Genomic DNA, 26416 nt, shown 5'->3' on the forward strand with positions numbered 1-26416 from the left:
AGATAGAATTTAATTAAGGTGATTGAAACTTTTATCAAACAGAATATGACCTCAATCGAATAAAAAAGGGTACTCGATTTTGCATTAATTAGCTAGTCGAAAAAATAACATACCCATTCATTATTCATGTTTCATTATATTTTTTAAATAATATATAAAAAACATATATCTTGTGTATAAAAATGTGATTATTAGTAATTTTATTAATAAACCTTTTTTTAAACTATTACTAATTTCAATTTTAATAGAAAATCTGAAAAAATAATTTCGCTTGCCATAAATAATATACTAAAACTGTTAGTAAATTATCTTCTATATGGTTAATTGAATTTATCAATGATTTTTTCGTGTAACTCATTATTACCCCGTTTTTAATAACTACTTAATATACAAAATTTGAAATTGGAAATTGTTATTACTAATTCAATTAACTGGTTAATTGAGTAGTAATTGTAAATATATTACCAATCGTTGAAATTGCATATCTGAATTTGTCACGAATTTAACAAAACTAAACTGAAATTGAGGGAATTCAATTTCATTATGTGCTCCACTTTGAAGATTTTCGGGTAGACGTAAAAAGCATGGAGGGGATAGAATTTGAGCTTGCCCTATAAATTTCTGTGGATGCAATTCCTCAATCAAAATCGAGCTCCTCCTAAGAAATCTAAATTTAACCACATTCCATTGGGTTGGTCATAATAGGTGAGTAGATCCAACTATCCTTCGGTAAAGTAGAAACTATTGCCTCTTCTTTGAACGTTTACATCCATGTAGTTGAAACCCGAATCAGTGAAGACAATTCGATGAGGTATTTCATGGATGTGATACATTGTAAATAATTGTGACAAAAGACAATCGAACTGAAACATTAGACGATAAGAATAACTTAGAGTAACAACAAATAAAAAATTATCAAAAGAATAATATAATAGAATGAGTATATGAAAAATATTATAAAAAATTATAAATTGTACCTTAAAAGGATCAACTTCAATAAAAAATGAAGAATACATTCTTATTTTATGAAGTAGTAAAAAAAAACACTACATATAAAATTATGAATTGACTCTCAAATTTAGATTCATGTACCACAGGAAAACATTATATATAGACTTTAGTAAAACAAAAATAAATATGTAAATTATCTATTATTAAGGTAATTTTTTAATAATGCATTAAATATTGATTTGATACCATTATAATGAATATATGTTCCTAAATTAGTATAATTATATATTAATTTCATCATATCACGGGTAACAAAGATTTTTTATTATTAGTATTACTATTACTGATATTATTATTATCATTAAAATGAATAAAAGTATTTTTAATTGATAATTGATAAGTAGTTTAATAGTGCATTAAATTTTGATTTGATACAATTATAATGAAGATATGTTTCTAAATTAGTATAATTATATATTATTCATTAAATATTAATTATAATATAATTATATTAAAGATATTTTTTATAAAATAATTTTAAAAAATTATTTGATATACGTGAATTGGATAACAAAGATTTTTTATTATTATTATTACTATTATTGAGATTATTATTATCATTAAAATTATTAAAAGTATTTTTAATTGATAATTGATAAGTAGTTTAATAGTGCATTAAATATTAATTTGATATAATTATAATGAATATATGTTGCTAAATTAGTATAATTATATATTAGTCATTTAGTATTAATTATAATATAATTACAATAAAATAATTTAAAATAGAAAAAAAAATTATTTGTTTTGGAGGGAAAGCGGAAGCATGAGAAATCGACACGTCACCTTTAGTAACTTGGGAAAAACTCAGTTTTAGTATATTAAGTAGATTTAAATATTTATCACACTCTCTTTTATTTATTTCTAATTCCACTTAAAAAACAAAAAATAAGAAATTATATTGTCAAGTGTTAAAAATACTGGAAAAAAAGTCACAAAAAAAAAATACCGAAGAGGATCCATTTCATCCCGTCACCCACACCCACCCACCTAAGCTGCAGCAGCCAGTCACCTTCCTCCCTCTGGTCTCCGTCTGCCAGCTCCACCAGCGTCCCAGTCGCCGGCGCTGTTGCAGCCAGTGTCGCTGCTCCATTCTCACCTCTCATGCGTTGCTACTTGCTACCGCCACAGTGCTACTCCGTCTCTGTCGGTACCCAAATCGCCGTTACTCCGTCCTTAATTGCTTCTCCGGTCTCCGCCGAGTGACGTTGTCGACGGTAAGCGCTTCTCCCCTCTCACTTCGTCAGTGCTTTCTTCCCAGGTTTTTTTCACCTTTTTTATGATTTAATTTATTTTGCTTTTTTAAATTATATGTTAAACTCAAATAAATATATTCATGGACAAATATCTAAAATAAAATTAATAATAACATTAGTAATATGATTTTGTTCATGGTTGATTTTTGATTGTTGTTCTATGTTAGTTTCTACTAAATGAGTCTGTATCTCAAAGCTTCTCTTTTTTCCTGCGTTCATTTTCGTGTCGAAGTGTTTGGTATTCTACTTGTCACTCATTGGTCAGTGTTTTAATCTCATTGCACTTGATGACGTAACACAGTTTTCGTTGTGGTTCTGTTGAATGATCCTATAATGTGTTCTTGTTAAACGGTTAAAGCATCAAAGTTGTTAACAGTGATCAACAATCAATATTCACAAGTTTTTTTTATGACTGATGTCTTTCTTTTAAATTATAAACTTGTTTGTAATTGTTTCATTTGATGGTGAAACCTTATGAATTTGGACTGGACTTAGCATTTATGCTATGATCTATTTACATTTTGATTTTTCTTTTAGTGATGAACTTCTTAGGTACAATTTGGTATTTAATCTAAATAAAAACAAGCTTATTGCTTTAATAAGGGAAATGGATCGCTTTATTCTCCAAATGATAAGCCTCCTAAAACCCAAAAAGATTATTTATGTCGATTTCTTCTCTGGGATCTTCACCTATCTCTTCTCTGTCGATTTCTGGATATCTCTTTTCTTTCATGGTTAGTAAATCCCACGCGCTCCTTTTTATTTATGTCATTTTCTGCTGTTTCTTTTGTTGTTGATTGGTCTGTGTTCATCTCCATTTTGAATTAGTTCTAGTTGTGTCTTCATCGATTTTGTTTGCTGCAATTTTTGGAATGGAAAAGTCTAGGGACCAGCAATTTTATTGAATTTTGGCCAGCATGTAACCAGCAGAGAAAGGTGAGCCATTAGATGAAATCAATCTCACACCAATCTCACACCATTAAATCATCATTGATGGCTATTTGATGGCTACCCTAGCATTGTTCTTTTGGAATTGCTGGTTGGTGCTCCTATCTATTGTATTTGTGTCTTCGATCATGTTGAAGGTGATATTTCTTCACTTATTTGAGTTAGACTATATATATAACATGCTGATGTGCTTGACTTTCTTTATGTCCAAGTATTTGAATCTGATTTGCTCCGCTCTTTGGGTATGGAATAAGTTAAAAAATTTTCATTTTCACTTAAAATGAAAAATTAAGATGAAAACATGTTTGTTTGATTTTAATAAAAATTGTTTCTATAGAAATGTTTTTTAAAGAGTATATACCCATTTTGGTCCTCAAAGAATTTCAAACTGGACACTTTAGTTTCCAACTAAAATTAATTACTCCATTGGTCCCTAACAATTAATTCCGTCAGTCACTTAGGTTCTTTATTCCGTTAACTCTAACGGAGGACAAAATAATTGTTAGGGAATAAAGGACCTAAGTGACTGATGAATTAATTGTTAGGGACCAATCGAGTAATTAATTTTAGTTGGGAACTAAGTGTCCAGTTTGAAATTGTTTGAGGACCAAAATGAGTATATACTCTTTCTTAAAATAAGGTGAAAACAAGGAAACGCTGATTCTCTGTTTTCACAATTTTCATCTGAAAATTTTGAAAGAGTGGTTGCACATTTGTAATAATGTAATTATGAAGTGCCTTTTTTCGATTCTCATCACGCCAAAAATAAAAAGCACGTTCTTTTTTTTCTAAATCTATCTCTCTTTATTCATTTCTTTGTGTGGCCTCCCTCCTCTCCATCTTCTCAGTCCTAGCTCTTCTTCAATTGCTTTTTGCTGCCTCTAGTCACTATTCTTTTGGTAAACTTTTTTTTTTTTCGGAAAAAAAAATGAAACATTATTTTTTTTCTATGTCCTTCTGTTTTCAAATTGCCATCTTGGAGATTTTGGTTTTTACCAATTTTTTTAGCATTGTGTTGATTTTTGTTAAGAAGCTAGGTTTTGTTTTACTTCCACTGCCATTTGCTAACAGTTACATGTAACATTGTTGATCTCTCTTTCTTTTGTTGCGTCTCATATTTTATAGTAGTTGATATTTATTAGCATAAGATGGGAGAAAATCTGAAACTGATGATAGCAAAGAATGGTCCAATAAAAATACAAAGGCTTTTATTGGCATACTGTGTGAGCCAATGAAGAATAGGCAGCTGCAATGTTCAACATTTAAGGTAGCATTTTGGGAAGAAATAAATAATGAACTGGTTACAATTGTTGGGGAACATTACGGTGTAGCTAGGCTAAAGGGAAAGTATAATCTACAATTGTGTTTTGGCTATTTTATTAGTAAACTAGCTTAGAAAATTGTTTGCATTTTTTGTGTCAAAGTTCTAGTTTATTTGTTAATTGTATTTATACTTACAAAAGAACTACATGAAGTTTAAGAAGAATGAAATGGATTTATGCATGACTATGACATTTTAAGAAGAATGAATTTATACATGACTCTGACCTTTTAAGAAGAATGAATTTTTAATGACCATGACATTATGCATGACTATTTAATTTGTTCATATAATATTATTTTAAAGATTTTTAATATATTGAAAACAATCAAACCAAACATGTTTTCAATGTTTTTATTTTTTTGAAAATTGAAAACAATGATCAAAACAAATATATTCCTAAAATCTGAAAATTTGAAAACAAAAACAATTTTTAGAAAATGAAAACAGAAAACATTTCCTCAAACTAAACACCACCAAGTTTTCAATGCATTGAATACTTTGGAAGCATCAAAATTACCATTTAGCAAAGTAAAAAAAAAAACTTATGCTTCAATCCTACAAAGTTCAATAGTTTGGATTTAGTTTCATTGCACATTATGATTGTCTTGTGTTGTTACAGCAAAAAAATGAGAAGTGGTCTGAGAAGGGCTACAGCTGAGGATTTAAACAGTGGCCCTCAGAGTCTCTCATCACAAGTATTTACCAAGGAGCGTTTCATTACAATCTCCAACTTCAGCTCTAATCCCTGTGCTGTTCTCAGGTGCTGTTCCCAATACAATTTTTTAAAAACTACTTTTGTGTGTCCCTGTTTTGTTCATATTCTCATAATCTATTTAATTCAGGAAGTTATGGTCTGAGAAGACAGATAATCATACTAGGGTTCAAGAGCTCCACCAAAATGAGAAACCCAGATCAAGGAATTCGTGTAAAAGAGCCAAAGACATGGCTAATCTCATCAATTACAAACCTTGGTCAACTCAGTTGCTGTCTTCATTCACTACCCTTCTTTCCAAAACCAATGTGCTTCAGACTTTACGCCATATCAAGGAACCTTCCAAGGCCTTTCAGTTCTTCAAGTGGGCACATGAAGTGGGTTTCCCGCACAATGCTCAATCCTACTTCATGATGTTGGAAATCCTTGGTCGTCAGAGGAATCTCAATGTTGCTAGGAATTTTCTGTTTTCCATTGAGAAAAAGTCCAATGGAGAAGTCAAGCTTGAGGATAGGTTCTTCAATAGCTTAATTAGAAGTTATGGTGCAGCCGGCCTCTTCAAAGAATCCATTAAGCTTTTTGAGACTATGAAGTCAATTGGTGTATCACCATCTGTGGTCACATTCAACAGTGTTTTGTCTATATTGCTAAGGCGGGGCCGGACCAATATGGCAAGAGCTGTGTACGATGAAATGCTTGGGACATACGGTGTCACTCCAGATGTGTACACATACAATATTTTGATCAGAGGGTTTTGCAAGAATTCCCACATTGAAGAAGGGTTTCGGTTCTTTAAAGAGATGACGAGCTTTGATTGTGATCCGGATGTTGTTACATATAATACACTCGTTGATGGCTTGTGTAAAGCAGGGAAGGTTAGTATAGCGCATAACTTAGTGAATGGTATGAATAAGAAATGCAAAGAATTGAATTCTGATATTGTGACTTACACAACTTTGATTAGAGGGTATTGTATGAAACAAGAAGTAGATAAAGCATTGTTTCTTCTTGAAGAGATGACTAGTAGGGGGCTAAAGCCAAATGTAATTACGTACAATACTCTGATAAAAGGATTATGTGAGGGACAAAAGTTGGACAAGGTAAAGGATATTTTGGGCCAAATGATGGGAGATGGGACTTTCGTACCGGATACATATACCTTCAATATATTAATTCATGCACATTGTTCTGCAGGAAACCTGGATGAAGCATTTAAGGTGTTTGAAAACATGAAAACCCTTCAAGTCCCAGCAGATTCAGCCTCGTACAGTGTTCTGATTCGGAGTTTGTGTCAGAGAGGTGACTATGATGCAGCAGAGAAGCTGTTTGATGAATTATATGAGAATGAAACCTTGTTAAGTAATTATGGTTCCAAGCCGATTGCTGCCTCATATAGTCCTATTTTTCAATATTTGTGTGAACATGGGAAAACTAAGAAGGCTGAGAAGTTACTTAGACAGCTAATGAAAAGGGGAACACAAGATCACCTATCATATAAGACCGTGATTATGGGGCACTGTAAAGAAGGCGGATATGAAAATGGTTATGGGATTTTGGTATGGATGCTAAGAAGAGATTTTGTTCCTGATTTTGAGATATATGATTGTTTGATTGATGGTTTTCTTCGGAAGGATAAGCCTCTTCTTGCAAAGGAGACTCTAGAGAAAATGCTAAAGAGCTCCTATAAACCTAAAACATCTACCTTGCATTCTATATTGTCAAGACTTTTGGAAAAAGGTTGTGTTCATGAGTCTACCTCCCTTATTGTCATGATGCTGGAGAGAAATATTAGACAAAATATAAACCTGTCAACTGAGAATTTACTGCTCCTTTTTGGCTCTGGACTGCGAGATAAAGCATTTCAGATTATTGAGTTGCACTATAAGAATGGATACCGTGTTAAAATAGAAGAAGTGGTTCAATTCCTTTGCCAAAGAGGAAAGCTACCAGAAGCATGCAAGCTGTTGTTGTTTAGTATGGAACATCATAGAAATATTGATATTGACTTGTGTAATTCAGTTATTGAGGGCCTTTGTAAAATTAACAAGGTTTCAGAAGCATTTAATTTATGCTATGAATTAGCGGAGAAAGGTTTACATCAGGAACTGACATGCCTAAATGATCTGATAGCAGCTCTAGAGGCAGGAGGGAGATTAAAGGAAGCTGCATTTATATCGAAGAGAATGCCAAGAGTCCAGACCTAAAGCGTGTTAAATTCACTTCTTTTTCATATATTGATAGCATAATAAGCTTCTGATGCTGCATAGTTATCTCTGTTTCATCTTTAGAATATTTTTGTTTGACACAAACAAAATTGATTTAAAACATTCGACAGATAAGATGCTAGGGACAGTTATTTGTGGATGGTAGTTTCTGAGTGAATGTAGATCGGAGAAGCTTTTGCGCAGAAGCAGGTAAGCCCAGTGTCCAATAGATCAATTGTAATGGCAAGTAACATTATACTTTACGCATTATTCTGTTTCTTTTTCTTGATTAACCTGTTCATGTTAATTGTTGTAATCAAGCCAAGTTTGTGGCAGATATTAAAGTTTTAAAACATATCCAATTTGTTGAAAACTTACTCCATTTCCCCTGTTGTGTTTACAGGTCTTCTAAAGTACATAGTGGTAGGACCTTTTTCTTTGTGAGAAGAAGCCATGTCTGCCCGTTTCTGCTGAAAGCCGAAAGGGTTAAGGTGATATTCTCTTCAAGATTGAAGTAGAACAAGATGTACTTATTTCCCATAATTTGGTGAAGTTAACTGGTATTTCAGCAAATACATTTTTTGATCTATATAATTGACCCGTTTGCTAACTAAAGATGAGTTGTCTTCAATTTGATCAAAATAGAAAATTGATCCATATTATACAGGTAATCTCTGTTTGACGATCGCACAATCTATCGTTTAGACACCTATATTGATGATAAAATTTTTCATCGTGAACGTGTTCTTAATATACTAAAAAGGCCAACAAAACTTTTTTTAATCTGGTTTATTTGCTGATATTTTTGTTTTAATCTTTAACTACTTAATTAGAAACAGGCAAAAGTATTGGAGCAAATTATAATGGCGTAATATAGCGCAGCGCACACTTCCAATCGATTGAATTTTGAAAAAAAACGTATATGGTACAAAATTTAATCAATTGATATGAAAAAACTCATTGTGTAACACTATTAATTGATTGAATTTTGGAAAAATTCATATTGTCGTGCGAAATTCACTCGATTGGTTGTACTTCTAATTGATTAAATTACCAACAACCAAATACGATTTTTTTAATTGATTGAATTTTGAAAAAATCCATATTGTCATGCGAAATTCACTCGATTGGTTGTACTTCCAATTAGTTGAATTACCAACAAACACAATTTTTTCAACTTTTATGAAATATTTATGGAGGTTACGATTATTAGAAGATTTTTTTTGTTGTTTTGTTTCTAATTGTTAATAAACATAATAGATAAATAATAACATATTAATTTATAAAATAAAAAATAAATTTTATAATTAAATAATATAAAAAAATTAATTTGTAATTAAATTAAATAAAGACTATTTAGTAATTATAAAAAATTTTTAAAAACATATTTTGCATAGTTATCAAATCTTACCGATCCAAGCGGTTAGATCGAAAACTTGGTTATTTGGCCGGACTGAGTCACTCGCCACTCGTCAAACCGGACAAACATTGGACCTTGTGGAAACCGGTTCAACCCAGCCGGTTTTTAGTAAAACCGGTGACTCAGCAGGTTCATTTAACCCGGTTCATTGGTCCCCCCGGGGTTTTCTGTTGAATGAAACACTAAGCTAAATGGAACCCCCCAATCCCCAGCCTCGTCTCTCCTCTCTCGACAGTCCCTCACTCTCTCGTCTCTCCCCTCGCCTCGTCAGTCGTCACTCTCAGTCTCTCACGGCCTCATCACCTCATCACTCTCTCGGTCTCGCACTCATCTGAGACTGAAGGTCGTCGTCGCGGTCTCGTGCCCCTGCGTTCGCTTCGTCGGCGGCAGAAGCAGACGGAACCAATCAAGCAGCATCTGCTCCTTTGGGTGGTGGTTGTGGTCGTCTTCTTGTTTCGTAGCCGTCTCGCAACCAGTCAACCAGGTGAGCTCCCTTCGAGTTTTCGATCATGTTCTTTCACTAGTTCAGTGTCAATTTCGGTGAAATTAGAATTGTTGATGAACCTGAGCAAATTTTAATTAGAATTGTTGTTGAATCTGGTGGTTGTTGCTGTTGTATTTGGTTTTTTAGAATTGTTGCTGAACCTGAGCAAATTTTTTTGTTGCTGGATAACATCATTGAGTTTAATTTTGTTGCTCCATAACAGAGTTATACTTGAATAGTTGAATTTGTTGTTGAATTTGCTGGATAATAGAGGAAATATACTATGCAGAATCCTTGGTGGATTCTATTGCAGGTGAAAGCTTTTTTAGGCCTGAATATAAACAAAACTCTGAATTCTGTGGGAGTTCTGTGATTACATCTTGCACTTCATTATTAAACATTTGTTATAGTGTAACATTTGGAAATAAGCAACATGGAAAAATTGCATTTTGAGCCTGCAACTCAGTTGGATCTAATAGGCATTCTCAAACTTAAAATTAGAAGGATGTTTAAATGAATTGTTTCAAGTCCTCTGATGATATCCATAGCAAGACCAATTTTGCCTACATTTGATGGGTTGTGTTGCTTTAAAAACATTTGAATGTTTCATTTTAGAATGACAAATATACTCAAAATGTTGTATGAGATAAGCTCTCCGTTCATTTATGCAAAATGTACCTCAACTTGAATACATATATTCTACCAAGAAGCTTTGCTTTGCTTTTATTTTTATAATTTTATATTTTTATTTAATTATGACCGAGTCAACTGGGTGAACTAGTGACCCACTGGTTGAACCAATGACCCGGTAACCCGGTCATATAACCCGGTTGATTACTGGTTCGATTCTGATAACTATGATATTTTGTTACTGTGACCATTTACTAGTTCAAACATTATGGTACCGTCGAATCCTTTACCTTATTTCATTTGGTGGTGAACTTTATGAATTTGGGTGGATTTAGCATTTAGGCTATGATTTATGTGCATTTTGATTTTTCTTTTAGTTATGAACTCCTTAAGTATAACTTGGTATTTACTCTCAATAAAAACAAGCGTATTGCTTTAATAAGAGAAACGATCGCTTTATTCTCCAAATGATAAGCCTCCTAAAACCCAAAGAAATATTACGAAAGCAGCAGCGAATTTGTCGATTTCTTCTCTGGCGATTTCTGGATATCTCTTTCCTTTCATGGTTAGTGAATCCCACGCTCTGGAGGAGGATCCCCTCCTTTTTATTTATGTCATTTGCTACTATTTTTGTTGTTGTTTGGTTTGTGTTCATCTCCATTTTGAATTAGTTCTAGTTGTGTGTTCAGCGATTTTGTTTGCTGCAATTTTTGTGTGGAATTGCTGGTTCGTGCTCCTATGTATTGTATTTGTGTCTTCTATCATGTTGAAGGTGATATTTCCTCGCTTATCATATAAAATTTTGGTTGCTACATCGCAATATTTGGATTTGCCGACAGGAATTTATGTATTCCCATGGATAATCTTGATTATTAGGTTATCATATGAAATGCTAATTACTGCAGTTAGACTATATATATATAACATGCTGGTTTTTTTAGGGGGTGTTTGACTTTCTTTTATACCTAAGTATTTGAATCTAATTTGCTCCACTCTTTAATATTTTGGGTATGGAATAAGTGAAAAAAAAAAAAGGTGTGTGTGAGGGTTTTTTTGGGTTGGGGGTTGCTAATGAAAACTCTTGCCACACTTGTTAAGGAGTGGAAAAATTTTCAATTGAAAATGCAAACCTAAGTTTTCAATGCATTGAATACAAGCATTAAAATTACCATTTAGCAAAGTTAAAAAAGGAAACATACTTATGCTTCAATTGTACAAAGTTCAATAGTTTGGATTTAGTTTCATTGCTCATTATGATTGTCTTGTGTTGTTACAGCAAAAAAATGAGAAGTGGTCTGATATGGGCTACAGCTGAGGATTTAGCTAAGAACAGAGGGCGAGTCCTGTCACTGTACCGTCAGATACTGCGAAGCCTTAACTCGCCGAAGTTGCCACTCACATTTGCAGCTAGATTAGCGAAGAAAGCAGAGGTTCGTGCAATGTTCTGGGTAGGTTCGGACGAGCGCTCATTGCACAATATTGCTGACCTCATTGATGCCGCAGAGTACTCTCTTTCCTTTCTCAAGAAAGGCGAGCTTCCTCCTCGCTACATCACCTAATTATTTTTTTTTTCCTTTTTTGCAATTTATTTGTTATGCATTTGTTATTGTGCAAAGTAGTTGGGAACTAAAAAGGAAATATTGCTCATTGATCATGTGATAGTTAATTAAGAATTTCCTAGTCCCTGTCATGGCTTAGAATTCTAGGCTGGCACTTGAGTTGGAGGACTATTATTCTGTTGATTACAGTTTCAAAGTCAATCTAGCAAAGCCAAGTTAGCTTAAGCTTTTCTCTCTTTTCTGGGGTGCAAAGTGTATTTTCACAGTGACAACTATTATAAGCAATATATAAACCACCAATTATAGCTTACTGGCTACAGTCTAAATGTCTAATAATAGGTACAAATTATTTGACATTTTTGTTGCTGGAGAAGGATTTGGATTTGCACTTAACTAAATTGTTGACTATCAACTTGAAAACAATTCTCTCAATTGGTGAGGTAGTATTCACAATTGTCTACTTAGTGGGGATGTGGATTTAGAGGTTGGATCATCTTTTTCATTTGCTAGGGGCCCTTAACTGAACAAGAAACAAAGCATGGCCAGCAAGTAGGTTGTTTTTATCTCCAAGGACTATGAAGGTGCAGGTGCACCTATGATTTAACATATCCTCAAACAATGATAAACCAGGTGGTAGGTTTTATCCATCATTCAAATCATGGTAATTATGGAAAGTGGATAATCTTCACAATGAGGCTTTGATCAGTTCAAACAAACTTGTGCCCGAGACTTTCTAGAGTCCCCATGACACTGGTGTCTAGAGTGATGAATCAACGTTGTAAATAGGGGGTTTGCTGCCATGGCTGGATCTATAGGAAACATTTTCAACTAGAACATGCAGAAGATAGACAGGGAGTTTCAATTAGTAGTTGTATGCTTCTAGTTTTAGTTGCTACATACTGCTCTGTTTTGTGTTGCTGACAACCTTATTACATCTGCTCTGGCTCTTTTTATATAGTGTATTTATTTTTTGGCACATTATTCCTAGATTGTTCATTGAGTATGCTATCTCACAGACACGCTTCCTCTCCCTTCCCCGTAGTCCTTGGTGACAAAAACTTGACCTACTTGCTGGCCATGCTTTGTTTTTTTGTTCTGTTAAGGGCCTAGCAAAAAGGCATAATAGGGACCCTCATGCATGACAATGTAATCAAGATAAAAGTCACTCTGCATTACTTTGTAAATGGCCACCAATTGCACCTTTTATGTGCAAACAAATCTGAGACCTTTATTGTGAATCCCTCCTCTGCTTTTTTTCTCCTACTATAAGCAAATCATTTTGGTTGTGAAAATTAAATATGTTTGGTTTGCATTTTTATTTTTTGTTTTTTATTTTTAATATTTTCTGGTTTTAGGATTTGTGAAGGAAAAAAACTTTAAAACAATAAATTCAAAAAAAAAAAACGAAATGAAAGCACAAACTAAACACAACCTTAAATTTCTTCGATAGTTATCTTTCCAACACGATCGAATTCACTTTGCTTCAACAAGTTAAAAGATTGTATAAGAAAGTAAAGAGGGGCCTGCTGCCCTTACTAGTCTAGCTAGGAATTATTTTTGAAAGTAAGGGACTACTAATCAATTACTGTTGTTCCTTCTTACCAGGACCAATTAGTTTTTTCTTAATATAAAAAGTATACTAGATTTAGTAGATTAGAACAACCTTTTGGATTGGAAAATTACTCAGGTTAAACTTCCACCCTTGTATGCTTTGAATATTTACTATTGATATATATAAAATTTCAATTACCACTATTTATTTTTTATTTTTTTTCCCCTTCTCATCTTTCTTTCTCTCATCAATGGCCGTAAACTGTGTAAGATCTCCTTTCTTTTTCTTTTTTTCTTTCTTTTTCTTTTTTATTATTTTCCAATGAACCGTTTCTCTATGTCCTTGGGCAATACCAGATTTCCCAAAAGTCAAAATCATGTTCCCCATCAGCATAGTTATCCCTTCATGCCGCCCAACCTCTCTAAGAACGAGCATGAAAATAAAGTACATTGAGAAATTATGATTTGACAGGGTCATGATTATATGTACTACAAATTGTCTTCATTTTGTTGGTTAATACTCCATTGATGCGTTTAGGATCCTTAGTTAAGCGTCACAAAGCTTCTTTACCAAGGAAAAAAAAAAACTTCTTTATTGACTGCTTAGATCTAAGGTTGAATATATATTACACAAAATGCTTTGTTTCTATTTTAACCCTTTACAAATCGAAGCTAGGAAGAGGATAAAAAAATAGGATGATTTCCTTTAACACAAAAAAAATTACTATTGAATAGATTAAATTTTTATTAATAAATTTACCCTTGATCATGGTTAAAACTAAGAAACTCTCTTAATAATGCATTCTAAGTGTAAGCCGTTTAGCACTATACTTTTAACATTTGTTGGTATTTCTTTGACTAACTTATTAACTACTCTCTTTGAATGCTACTATCATTTGAAAGACAATGCTAATTATGTGACATAAACTCTGCACCGATTAATCCCTCGTTTGTAACAAAAATTTACCAAAAGTAAGAGATACCAAAGGTGCAAAGTATATATTTTGGGGACAAAAAAATTGATGACATCTTCCCAAAATGGGCCCCCTTTGCTTTGAATTTGGTATTTGCTCTTTCTGTTTTCAAACTTTTGTTTTTCTGAAATGTATCAAATCAAAACAACCGAAAGAAAAAATAAAGCTGTGCTTTTTCTCTCAAACGTTCTTGAGCATTGCCCTTCTTTTATTTGAGTCTTGACTCTTGACCATCAAATTGCCACTTTGTATGCTTACATGATAATGAAGAGGTGCTTCATTTCCACATCAACTTGATCCCATTTCCCTTGACCTCATAAATTACTCCCAATCACTTTGTCCTGCACCAAGGCTTCTTAACAAGAAAAATATTATGCTATATAATGAGTGTAGGACACTAAATTGATCCACATCTTATTGATTATTAAATTAATTGTAGACAATAATTTATATTGAAAAAATGTGAAATTATTCTTTTTTGAAACACTTCTTGATATACAAAAAGTTCTTGACTGAGTGTAGCAAATTCTACATAGAAATATTTATACATAAAAAAATTAGTGAAAACAAACAAATACATAAACATATTTTAAATGAAGTTAGTACTCTTCACTTTTCTTTTAGTGCGTGTAATGTAAAGTAGTAGAATTGTGCATATACAAAATTAAATCCTCAAGATAAGCTTTATGGCTACTAAAAATAATTAAAAAGAGGTGTTACTCATTTTAATGGTAGATATTGCATATGAGTTCTAAATGAGTTAGAATTGTTATGTTACATAGTTCATTTTAGAAGAGTAAATGCGCATAAACATACAGAAAAGAATTTAGAATGGAAAAAATACATATCAAGATTTATAAATATCAAAATGCATTTTAGAGATTGTTTTTGATGAATAAAAATATACATTAAAGATTTGTCAATATCAAACTCCTTATTAATGATATAACATTTTTGTCCAAAAAAAATTGATGTGTATTTAATATTTACGAATTTTTACTGTATATCTTTGTTCATTTTAAATTCTTTCATATGTATTTTTATCTATTTATTCTAAATCTATATCGTATCTAATGAGATATATATTAATCTAGTACCTCTAATTTATTTTAAAGAAACACCCCCTAAAGTTTAGTAACAAGCAATTTTTACCCCTCAATTTTAAATTTAAACCATCGCCTTCTCATTACCAAACCCTAGCAGCGTCTGACCCCTTCAGCAACTCTAACAACGCTGTGATCACCCCTCTAGCAACCCTAGCAGTGTTGTCACCCACTTCTGTCGAGTTTTTTTCTTTTCTTTGTGAGGCGTAAGCCCAAGTTTTTGGTGTCTCTTTTGCATCCATTGTGTTACAACCCTAATTCAGATTTTGGGAGTCATTGAGAGGTAGAATGTAGCCACAAAGTGAAAGAGAAGAGGAAAAAACAGAATTTCCGTTTTCATGCAAAGCAATAAATTTCAAATGGTATTTTCTCATTCGTTCGCCGTTTGATCGACTTGAAATTTGAACTTCTTGCTCTTCATTATGGACGGTGGAGATGTTGATTGAAAGTATGCAGTGAGAGAAATTGACTTTGCAAGAGAGAAAATAGGTTTCCCAATTTTACACAGAGCAGCATTCTTTGAACAGCTATTTCTCATTCTTTCACCGTTGGATCGACATGAAATTTAGACTGTAGATTCTTCTTATCTTGTTCTTTATTATGAACGGTGGAGATTTTAATTGGAGGTCTGTAGAGAGAGAAATAGGCTTCAAACAGTAGCTCTATTTTTTGGGTATTTTTCATCTTCTTACTTCTCATTTGTAAGCTTTGGTGCTTTGATATTTTGGCTGGTTATATGCACGTTTTTTTTGTTTTGTTTGAGACTCTCTTGTATCTCATTTAATTATAGTGGAGCTATTTCATTGGTTTGGACGATTCGTGGTTTTTACCTCTCACATTGAGGGGGTTTGCCACGTTAAAATCTCGGTGTGTTCTTATTATTGCTTTACTTGCTTTATTTGATTGTTCATAGTTGCTACCATGTTGTGTTGTGAGTGCTTCTATATTATTCTTGTGTTTGATATTTGTGTTGTTTCCGCTGCTAGGCTCTTTCACCCCAGCAGTCCAAACAGCGTCGTGACTCCCCCAATTAAAATAACCATCCGATTACATATAAAACTGATCACCACTGAAAATGTTAAGTCTGTATGCTTCAACCCAATCTAATAAACTAATCATTCAAATGCTCATTAAAACAACCATCTGCATATCTACTGTATTGAACATTCAGATTATTTTAATTATACTTACATAAATAACCATCCGCATTAGACATAAAAATAACCATCCGCCGACCTAATGTAATGAACATCTGCATAAAAAAAGGCTTTCACTTTTGTATTTGATTCCCGTGTTGCGGGAGTTGTCAAGCGCAGGATGGTGGAAAGAAGAGCACAGAGACTTGCAATTGCATAGGAGAGGGCAACGGCAGAACCAGCGTAGAGATGAGCGGTGCGTCCGGTGGTGATGAAGACGCTGGCGTCGACCATGCCACCAACGCCGAGGGCGACCAAGTCGTACCAGCGGAGAGTGCAGCGCATGTGGGAGACGGATCGGGTGTGGAGGCGGGTCATCTCGTCGTAAGAGGTGAAGACTAAGACAGCACGGGTTGCAAAGCGATAAGGAGTGTGAGAGAGCGCGTGTAGATATGTGCTAAAACTCGAGAAGGAAGAAGATGCAGAAGCAGAAGTGGCATCGCCACTTCTGCTTGCCATTGCATTTTGTGAGTTACTGTGTTCTGCCAATTAAGAAAGAAAAAAGAAAGATAAAAAGTTAATAGTCGCGGAAAATGACGCCGGCAAAACAACGTCCGGCAACATGCGGCGGCGACAATAAATGGTCGAAAGGAGGTTGCTATAGCGTCAAAATGGGCAGTGGTGAGTGAAAAGTTTTGACAGATTTTTTAGTGCGTAGAAAAAAGTGTGCACGTAACTGCCGTTGTTCCAAATTTTTATTCTTTTTAATTTAAAATTAAAAATTATTAAAAATTAATTAATTTAATTATTAATTTATCTTAATTTCAATTTTATTCTTATAGTACACATTATACACTAAATTCATTATCTCTATATATCAAATCAGAATTGGGAAATCATTGCTTTACCTAACTCAGCTGCCTAAGAATTCCTTTTGGTCCCTTTAAAGTTCACAAGGCTTGCAATCATTCCATTCGTTCAATGCCAGTCTTCATTATTGATGGTAGGTTGCTTCAAATAGCATCCTAACCTCCTCTCCTTTGAACAAAAGCATTACATTATTGTCCTCTCATTATTTCAACAACAAAACACTCACCCATTTCACACTACTAACCTCAACTTCAAATAAAGATTTTGAGAAACTTTATTTAAATAAATAAATATCATTAGTTAGCTTTTGCCAAAATCTATTGTCTCTCGGTGAATAATGAATATATGCCATTTCAATAATGTTGTCTCCTTATGACTCTATTCACATATCAATTTCTTAAGGATATGAAAAGATACATAAACCGTTAAATATATAAGGGTTTGGGGGGATGCATGTCCCTAAATCAGGGTACTCAAATCTTATTATAGTTGGTGTCCCTAAAGCAAAGTCATTTATTTTGTCAACCCTAAAGCATATATATATATATATATATATCGCTAACGGTAAATAAAAATTTAGGATTTCTATTTTAAAGAATAAATTCAAACAAGCATATTTCTATTTTTTTTTTTAATTTGTAAACCACGTTCCTAAGTTCTACCCCAAAAAAAAATTTATAAAATGTAATGACACCCTAAATGTCACCTCATAAAAGAAAGTTGATAGAGATTAGAGAGATTTTTCTACAGAAAGAGGACACAATAGTAGAACTAAATAAAGTGAGTTGTTAATCAACTTGGGTTGGTCGAATGATTAGTTTATTTGTCCGCTTAAACAACAAGTGTCGAAAGTTTAAATCTCATCTTGTACATATAGCAACTTATTGGCCAGGGACAGATTCTTAAATGGAACTCAAATAATAAAAAATAAGTGGATTTTTAATAAAAAATTTTAACTGTATTGTAAATTATAATTAACTTCAACGGCTATCATTATTTTGGTAAGAAGAAAATTACAATTAACTTCAACGGCTATCATTATTTTGGTAAGAAGAAAATCCTCATACAATATCTACTTTTGTCTATAAGCATATATTTTTCTAAAGAATAGTCTTACTTAAATATTTGTGTATATTAATATATTTTGTACCATATTCGTGCTCTTTGCTTTTGCTCTTTGGCTCTATGCTGTTTTGGCATTACCTTATAATAAATTATATTATATTAACATAATTATTATTATTTATTATTATAATGCAGGCCACCCCTCCTTCCTTCCCCACATGCTTCTCACTTTTTTTTTCTTTCTTAAGTAGTGTTTTTCTTCTTCCAAGTTCCATATATCTCTTTTATTATTGCATCTTCACATATATATAGCCATTATTATTCTTCTCAAATTTCCCTCCAAAAACAAGAACCCTTAATTGAGAATTGATGAAGGAACAAGGTGGTGGTGGAGGGAGGAAGCAGGGTGCAGCATCACCATGTGCAGCATGCAAGCTTCTAAGGAGAAGGTGTGCACAAGATTGTGTATTTGCTCCCTATTTCCCAGCTGATGAACCCCACAAGTTTGCTAATGTTCATAGAGTCTTTGGTGCCAGCAATGTCAACAAGATGCTTCAGGTAATTAACTAACAACTTTTTTTTCCTTTTATATTTTAATCCATTCTAGTCAATTTCCACCTTTTTACATTAAAAATGTTACCCCTTAATAGTTCCCTTAGTTATGATTATTTGAATCTAAAATTTCGTGGATATATTACCTAAATACTTCACTACTCTTTTAATCTTCTTCCCAATTATGTCTTCAAGTAGATGTTAACATTATTATAGGGTAGAATGTGTTTGTTATTTTGCTACGGTAGAAATTAAGCTCATGTACAGTTAACTTTATGTGAAGTTGATAGTTAAGAGTCGTTAAATAATTTAAGAAATTTGATTAAATTATCATCTAACATATCTTAGTTATCCTCGGAATTTTCACTTTTTGCTATATATTCTGAACTTGTTCTAATAACTTTTCACCTCTGGATTGAACTTGTTTAACCTGAATTCTTTTTTTTTTTTTTTGGTATATGACTATAGACCTAAATATGATCTGAATGAAAGATTATAAACTGATCATATCAAATTTTAGTATGTCATATAATTTTGGCAAGTATACTCTTGCAAATTTTATGACTATTAAAAAAAGGATTGGAGTTAGTATATTGATGACTCTTCAGAAGGATTTAGTAGTGTTTATTATTTTTTTGGTTGGTTTGTAGTGTTTATATATATATATGTTGATTAATTATGTTGATACTACTAAGTCTTTTTAATAATATGCTTCAACACAAAGAATAGAACTTTAATTTTCAGACATTGTGGATTGAACTATAAATTCTTCAATCTTATTTATTAACACATTAACCTTAATTTTTCTTTTCCACCTCCACTCAAAAGTTACAAAGGGCTGTTACTTCTTAGTTCTTACAAACATTGATTATTTATTTGAAGTCGCTTTCTCAGAAAAAGTAAAGCTCTGTTCAGGGCACACATCAAATAAGAGGTGAAATTGAGTGCTAATTATTTTGGACAATATAATATCAACAACGCGTGGTGCTTTTTACTACATATAGTTCTTGAACACGACATACAACTTTAAATATTTAATGGTAAAATATAAACAACTTTGGAGGGGACTTATACATAACTAGCATAAGCAAGTACTTTTGCAAGAATAGTAATAACATGTATTATTATTATTATTATTATTATTATTATTATTATTATTATTGACCAACTTAGAATTTAGCTTTTCAACCCTTTCAAGTCTCCAACTCAATTCATATTAAACTATAATTTACTTTGTGCGCTTATCGTGATAGTTCAGATGGGAAACGTATATTTGTGGACCTATGTATATAACATAGTCAGGGTCTCTACAAGAGGAACAAGCAATTGCAATAATGCTGCAAACGACCACAACGATTCTCCAAGAAAGTACTCAGAACCAGAGCTCCTTAGTTGTTCAGAACCTTTACTTGTATCCAACAAGAATGTTAAGGATCAATATGTTCTCCTACCCTGCACTACCAATATATTTATCTTACAAAATTCTCATCTCAATGGAGCAAGCGACACAACCAGGTGGCTTTTTTTCTAAGCAACGGTTGAAAACTTTGTAAAGACAGAGAAGATTTCATGATGGTTTATCATACATCTTCATCTCTTTAATTTGTTTGTATTTTTCTCATATTTCAACAAAGGTCACTATTATTCATTGTATTTGCCTTTATCACTTCACATTTTTAATTTTGAGGGTATTCCCAATTTTTGTTTTGTCAAATGTAATGATATGATAGTAATACGTGTCACCCAAGATATGTAATACGTGTAACACGTTAAATTATATAAAGTAGATTAACCTATTATCTTAAAATAACAATTTATTTCATCACCATATAAATAGTCATTTGGATTAGCCAATGAGACCTTGAACATGTGATTTTCGTATCCAAAGTCAAGATCAAGCACCAATTGTAAATTTATAATGAACCCCAAATATGACATGTCAACCAACTTATATTTTGTAATTCACATCATCGTGCACCAAATTAAAAAGATTTAGTCTTCACTTTCTATCATCATTAAAGAAAAGAAATTTGAGTTTACATCCCCCTTGATGCACCACGTGAACCTGTCTCTCAAATCATTTCAATATATCTAATCTGGATTAAAATAAACAGCAATTTGTGAATAAAATTGCTTACTTATCAAAAACCATGTTGGATTAATCAATTCAATCTTCTTGTCCTTTTTTACTTTGCTACCCTACTTTTCTTTCTTTATTTTTCCCTCAAAGTAAATTAGATTAACTTTTTAATAATTATGTGATATTATTATAGACTCACCATTAATAAGTCCATTAGGATTAGTTGGTATTAATTAGGGATTAGTTATATAAATAAGAGTTTAGCCATCGTTGTAATTCAGTATGGATAATCAAATTAAAATAGTAATTTAGTGGTTACTTTAAAAAATTATAAGAGATTAAGTGGAATCTTTGGAGCTTGGTAGCTACAATTGAAAATAGTCTCAATAATGTGGTTCTAATTGTAAAACTATACAATAACTTGTTTTGGATTTTGGTTATATAATTACTACTTATAAGTAATTCATAAAATATGTCATTAACATCTCTCTTCTAGGAAGACATGAGAACTATAGAGTATCCATATTTACCTTTTTTTATTAATCACTTTGTATTTTCACATTAAATCACCATAGTAGATTTTACAACGTGACAGAATTTCAATTTAATTCTTAAAATTATTTTATATTATAATTTTAAACGAATCAATCAATTTTTAAAAATTTCTATTAAATCATATAATTTTATCATTTAAACCTAATTAAGATTTTATATTTTATGCGTTTAATTTACTTAAAATTTCAAAATTTTTCAACAATGCTTTGCAGGACCTTCCAATGCATCAAAGAAGGGATGCAGTGAGTAGCATGGTGTATGAGGCCAATGCTAGAGTCCGAGACCCTGTTTATGGTTGTGTAGGTGCAATTTCTTCTCTTCAACAACAAATTGATGTGCTACAAGCCCAATTGGCCATAGCCCAAGCTGAGGTGGTCCACCTTAAGATGCGCCAACCCAATTACATTTCTAATGGGATGGGCCCCAATAGCCCAACCAATAGTGGGTCCCCACCATCCAAAGTTATGGACTCACAGGCCAAGCCTATTTTTGGTATGGACATGGTGGTGGACCAGGCCAGCTATGATGATTCAATGTGGTCATAATTCTTGCTCATTTATGATATTGCAATTACATATTATATAGTCTATGGTTTATTGTATGGAAAAAATCTCAAATGTTCTTGGAACGCTGAAGTTTCAGTAATTTTTACCGTTGATTTTAATTATAAAAATATATTTTAAAATCAACAATTAAAATTACTGAAATATTAGTGTTTCAAAGAACATTTGAAAATTTTCTTATAGTATCTATCTAATTGAGACATTAGAAGGAAAAGAAAAAAAAAGTTGGCTTTTTACAATTTTGTGGCGGTTAGGGTTCGTTGTGGCGGCTGCGGCCGGGGTACTGCAGTTGTGGAGGAGCTGTGGCGGAGGCCGTTCGCCCGCTTGAATTAGTTTGATCGGGAGAAATTGAAGTGGTTTTTTCATTGGCCACATTTTGTGTAAATATTAATACTATCACTTGACATTAAATGGAAGACAAATTTATGGTGTGATTGTCTTGTTTGGAATTGTTGGGTTGCTCCTTGATGAATTCAAAGTGAATGATACACCAACTTGCATAACATTGATTTATAAATATTAGACCCTTTTTTCATTTTTGTTTTCATTAATGCATACATTAATCCACATCTTCTTAATGAAAGATTAAGAAAAATATAAGTTTAGACATGTTTAATAAGTAATAGAACACAATAGTAATTGAAAAAGTAGATGCATGAAAATATAATTGGGTCGCACTATAGTACATAATCAAATTTATAGAGAGAATATAATCTTTTTTTTGTGATTAGAATTCTGACACGTTTATAGCGCTCACACACTTTGTTGTATTGAATCCTTAATCCCGTTAATATTATTAATAAAAAATAGGTCAAATAACAGTTTCTTAGAGTGGTTTGTTCTAATAAATTGGTGCTATGATAATAAATTTTTATTGAATTTTTTAAATTTTTTGTGGTGATATATAAAATTAAAATTTTTTACTCAACTTACATATGCTTAATATTATTTGTATAATATATTTTTAAATATTCCATAAATATAATACGACACAAACACACTTTATATAATAAATATGTGTGAAGTGAACTGTAAAATATAATTTTTTTATATAATTTTATTTTTAATTGAGACTTTAAAATAATTTAAAATATTAATTAAAACATTATAATTATATTTCAAGAAATATTTTATAATATTAAGTATACATAAATTAAAAAAATATAATAAAAATTTAATGTTTTTTTCAGCTATAAAGATTATTAAAACAAGATTTGAAAATAAGATGAAAGATAAATTTTGAAATGTTAATTATATTATTTGTGGATAAAGTTGTGATTACAAAATTTATCTATTATAGTAAACCTAGAATATTTGTAAATTAAAGACTTATTTAGGTGAGTTTATAAAAAAAAATTAGTTTTCTTTATTCAAAAGATTGTTTCGAAAAATAAAATAATTTTATATTTAAATATTTCATATGAAAACATATTTTTATTTATTAATTATATTTGAATAAAAATATTTTTGTTTATTATTAGGTGAAAAATACAACAACAACAATAAAGTCTTATCCCACTAAGTGGGGTCGGCTACATGAATCAAACGATGTCATTGTGCTCTGTCATGTATCATGTCTACAGAGAGACCGTTTACATGTAGAGCTCGTTTGACCACTTCATGGATGGTCTTCTTAGGTCTTCCTCTGCCTTTCGCCCTTTGTCCATCTTCCATCTCATCCACCCTCCTGACTGGATGTTCTATCGGTCTTCTTCTCACATGTCTAAACCACCTGAGACGCAATTCAACCATCTTTTCCACAATGGGTGCTACTCCAACTCTCTTCCTTATATCTTCATTCCTTATTTTATCCAATCGCGTATGACCACTCATCCATCTCAACATCTTCATCTCTACCACACTCATCTTATGTTCGTGCTCCCCTTTAGCCGCCCAACACTCCGTACCATACAGTATAGCTGGTCTAATAGCGGTGCGATAGAATTTACCTTTAAGTTTTAAATGAACTTTTCTGTCGCATATAAAACCAGATGCAATCCGCCATTTGACCAACCTGCTTGGATCCTATGATTTACATCCTGTTCAATCTCTCTATTATCCTGTATGATGCACCCAAGATACTTAAAACTTTTAACTTTTTCTAGGATGTTTTCTCTAATCTTCACCTCTATATTGGGATTTTTCCTTCTCAGACTGAACTTACATTCCATATATTCCGTCTTGCTACGGCTTATGCACAGACCATAACTTCTAAAGATTCTCTCCATAACTCAAACTTCTTATTTAGGTCTTCCATTGACTCTCTCATAAGGATGATATCATCGGTAAAAAGCATGCACCATGGCACAGGCTCTTGGATGTGCTCTGTTAGTACTTCCAAGACTAATGTGAAAAGGTATGGACTTAAAGATGATCCCTGGTGTAATCCTATACCAATAGGAAATTCCTCCGTCACACCACCTTGAGTCTTCACACTAGTTGTGGCCCCATCATACATGTCTTTAATTGCCCGAATATATGCGATCATTACTCTCCTCTTTTCTAAAACCTTCCATAAGACCTCCCTTGGTACCCTATCATACGCTTTTTCCAAATCAATAAACACCATATGTAAATCCCTTTTATTACTACGATACCTCTCCATCATTCTTCTTAATAGGTATATCGCTTCAGTGGTAGATCTTCCTGACATAAATCCAAATTGATTCTCTGTTACTTGTGTCTCTTTTCTCAACCTCCGTTCTATCACCCTTTCCCATAACTTCATAGTATGACTCATAAGCTTAATCCCTCTATAGTTTCCGCAACTTTGTATATCCCTTTATTCTTGTAGATAGGTACCAAGGTGCTCTTTCTCCACTCATCAGGCATCTTCTTTGACCTTAAAATCTCATTAAAAAGCTTGGTTAACCAGTTGATTCCTTTTTCTCCAAGACCCTTCCAAACCTCAATCGGGATATTATCAGGTCTTACTGCCCTGCCATTTTTTATCTACTTTAGAGCCTCTTTTACCTCGAAGTCTCGAACCCTTCGATAGTAGTCAAAGTTTTGATCTGCTTTCCTTGTGCATAATCGACCAAGGCTCGGAAGAGTCTTCTGTCCCTCATTAAATAACTCGTAGAAGTAGCTCTTTCACCTTTCATTAATCTTTTCCTCTTGAGCCAACACCTCTCCATCCTTATCCTTTATGCACTTAACCTGATCCAAATCTCTCGTTCTTCTTTCCCGTCTCTTTGCGATTCTATATATACCTTTTTCTCCTTCTTTCGTGCCCAAAGACTGGTAAAGACCATCATATGCTCTTGTTTTTGCTTCACTTACAGCCACTTTTGTCTCTTTCTTAGCCACCTTATATTTTTCCTAGTTATCTGCATTGCGGCATAAAGACCACTCTTTAAAGCATTCCCTTTTTATTTTTATCTTTTCTTGTATACTCGCATTCCACCACCAGGACTCCTTGTCTCTTGGTCCTATTCCTTTAGATTCGCCAAAACTTTCTTTTGCTGTTCTTCTAATAACTTCTGCCATCTCCCTCCACATTTCTTTCGCGCTTCCATTCCCATCCCACTTTGCCTCTTCTCCTACCCGTCTTAGGAAGCTTCTTTGTTTTTCACCTTTCATCCGCCACCACCTCGTCCTTGGGTTATTCGTATGATGTCTTTTCCTCAACTTTTGTTCAACGCGAAAATCCATGACGAGCACCCTATGTTGTGTTGTCAAACTCTCTCCCGGGATAATTTTACAGTTAATACAAAATTTTCGATTGACTTTCCTCAACAAGAAGAAGTTGATTTGAGAGCTTGTCATGCCACTCTTATAGGTTATAAGATGTTCGTCTCTCTTTTTAAAACATGTATTTGCGATGAGAACATCAAAGGTTGAGAAAAAGTCCAAAATAGTTTTACCCTCGGCATTGATCACCCCGAAACCATGGCCTCCGTGAATACTCCCATATCCAGTCACTTCTCTCCCAACGTGGCCATTTAAATCTCCTCCTAAGAAAATCTTATCTCCCAAAGGTATGCCTTGAACCAAACTCTCTAGATTCTCTCAAAACCTTATCTTGTGTTGTTCGTCCGAACCCATTTGCGGTGCATAGGCGCTAATCACATGGAAAGCATCTCCCTCCACCACAAATTTGATAGAGATGATCTGATCTCCCACCCTCTTGACATTTATTAAGTGAAAAATATTTTTTTAATAAAATCATTTTAAATTGTGCAATTTTTTAGTTAAATAATAGAAGAAAAACACAAAAAAAAATTTGAAAGACACAAAAAATTTAGTTTATTCCATAATACGTAAATTATTTTTAATTATTAGATTGTTTAGTTGAATAATGCCAAAAAATCCATAAATTTTAATAAAAATATAAAATATTTAATTTAAAAATATAAAAAAATTAATTAAAAAATATAAAAAATTTAATTGAATAATAAAAAATATAATTTAAATAAC

At 32.6% G+C, this 26416-nt stretch overlaps 3 protein-coding genes across 6 annotated transcripts; all 3 read left to right on the top strand.

The window, feature by feature from the left end:
* The first annotated feature begins 1967 nt into the window (after nucleotides 1-1967).
* LOC107483123 (pentatricopeptide repeat-containing protein At1g02060, chloroplastic) lies at nucleotides 1968-8020 on the top strand. Of its 4 annotated transcripts, XM_052259855.1 has the most exons (6): nucleotides 1968-2272; nucleotides 4341-4482; nucleotides 5159-5299; nucleotides 5382-7460; nucleotides 7587-7698; nucleotides 7859-8020. In XM_052259855.1, exons 3-4 carry the CDS (start codon nucleotides 5166-5168, stop codon nucleotides 7453-7455), a joined length of 2208 nt encoding a protein of 735 aa, XP_052115815.1. In that variant the 5' UTR covers nucleotides 1968-2272; nucleotides 4341-4482; nucleotides 5159-5165; the 3' UTR covers nucleotides 7456-7460; nucleotides 7587-7698; nucleotides 7859-8020. The 4 variants fall into 4 exon arrangements, with proteins under 4 accessions (XP_052115815.1, XP_052115816.1, XP_052115814.1 ...); XM_052259856.1 differs by lacking the exon at nucleotides 4341-4482 and having other exon boundaries at nucleotides 5382-7665; XM_052259854.1 differs by lacking the exon at nucleotides 4341-4482 and having other exon boundaries at nucleotides 1968-2228; nucleotides 5382-7665.
* Nucleotides 8021-9071: 1051 nt separating this feature from the next.
* On the top strand, nucleotides 9072-11773 carry LOC107483126 (uncharacterized). Its single transcript, XM_052260173.1, has 2 exons — nucleotides 9072-9359; nucleotides 11266-11773. Exon 2 carries the CDS (start codon nucleotides 11273-11275, stop codon nucleotides 11546-11548), a length of 276 nt encoding a protein of 91 aa, XP_052116133.1. The 5' UTR covers nucleotides 9072-9359; nucleotides 11266-11272; the 3' UTR covers nucleotides 11549-11773.
* Nucleotides 11774-18497: 6724 nt separating this feature from the next.
* LOC107483125 (LOB domain-containing protein 4) lies at nucleotides 18498-22431 on the top strand. Its single transcript, XM_016103747.3, has 2 exons — nucleotides 18498-18805; nucleotides 21647-22431. Exons 1-2 carry the CDS (start codon nucleotides 18617-18619, stop codon nucleotides 21977-21979), a joined length of 522 nt encoding a protein of 173 aa, XP_015959233.1. The 5' UTR covers nucleotides 18498-18616; the 3' UTR covers nucleotides 21980-22431.
* Nucleotides 22432-26416: the final 3985 nt, after the last annotated feature.

The sequence above is a fragment of the Arachis duranensis genome, chromosome 4 (assembly GCF_000817695.3).
Source record: "Arachis duranensis cultivar V14167 chromosome 4, aradu.V14167.gnm2.J7QH, whole genome shotgun sequence".
Classification (NCBI taxonomy): Eukaryota; Viridiplantae; Streptophyta; class Magnoliopsida; order Fabales; family Fabaceae; genus Arachis; species Arachis duranensis.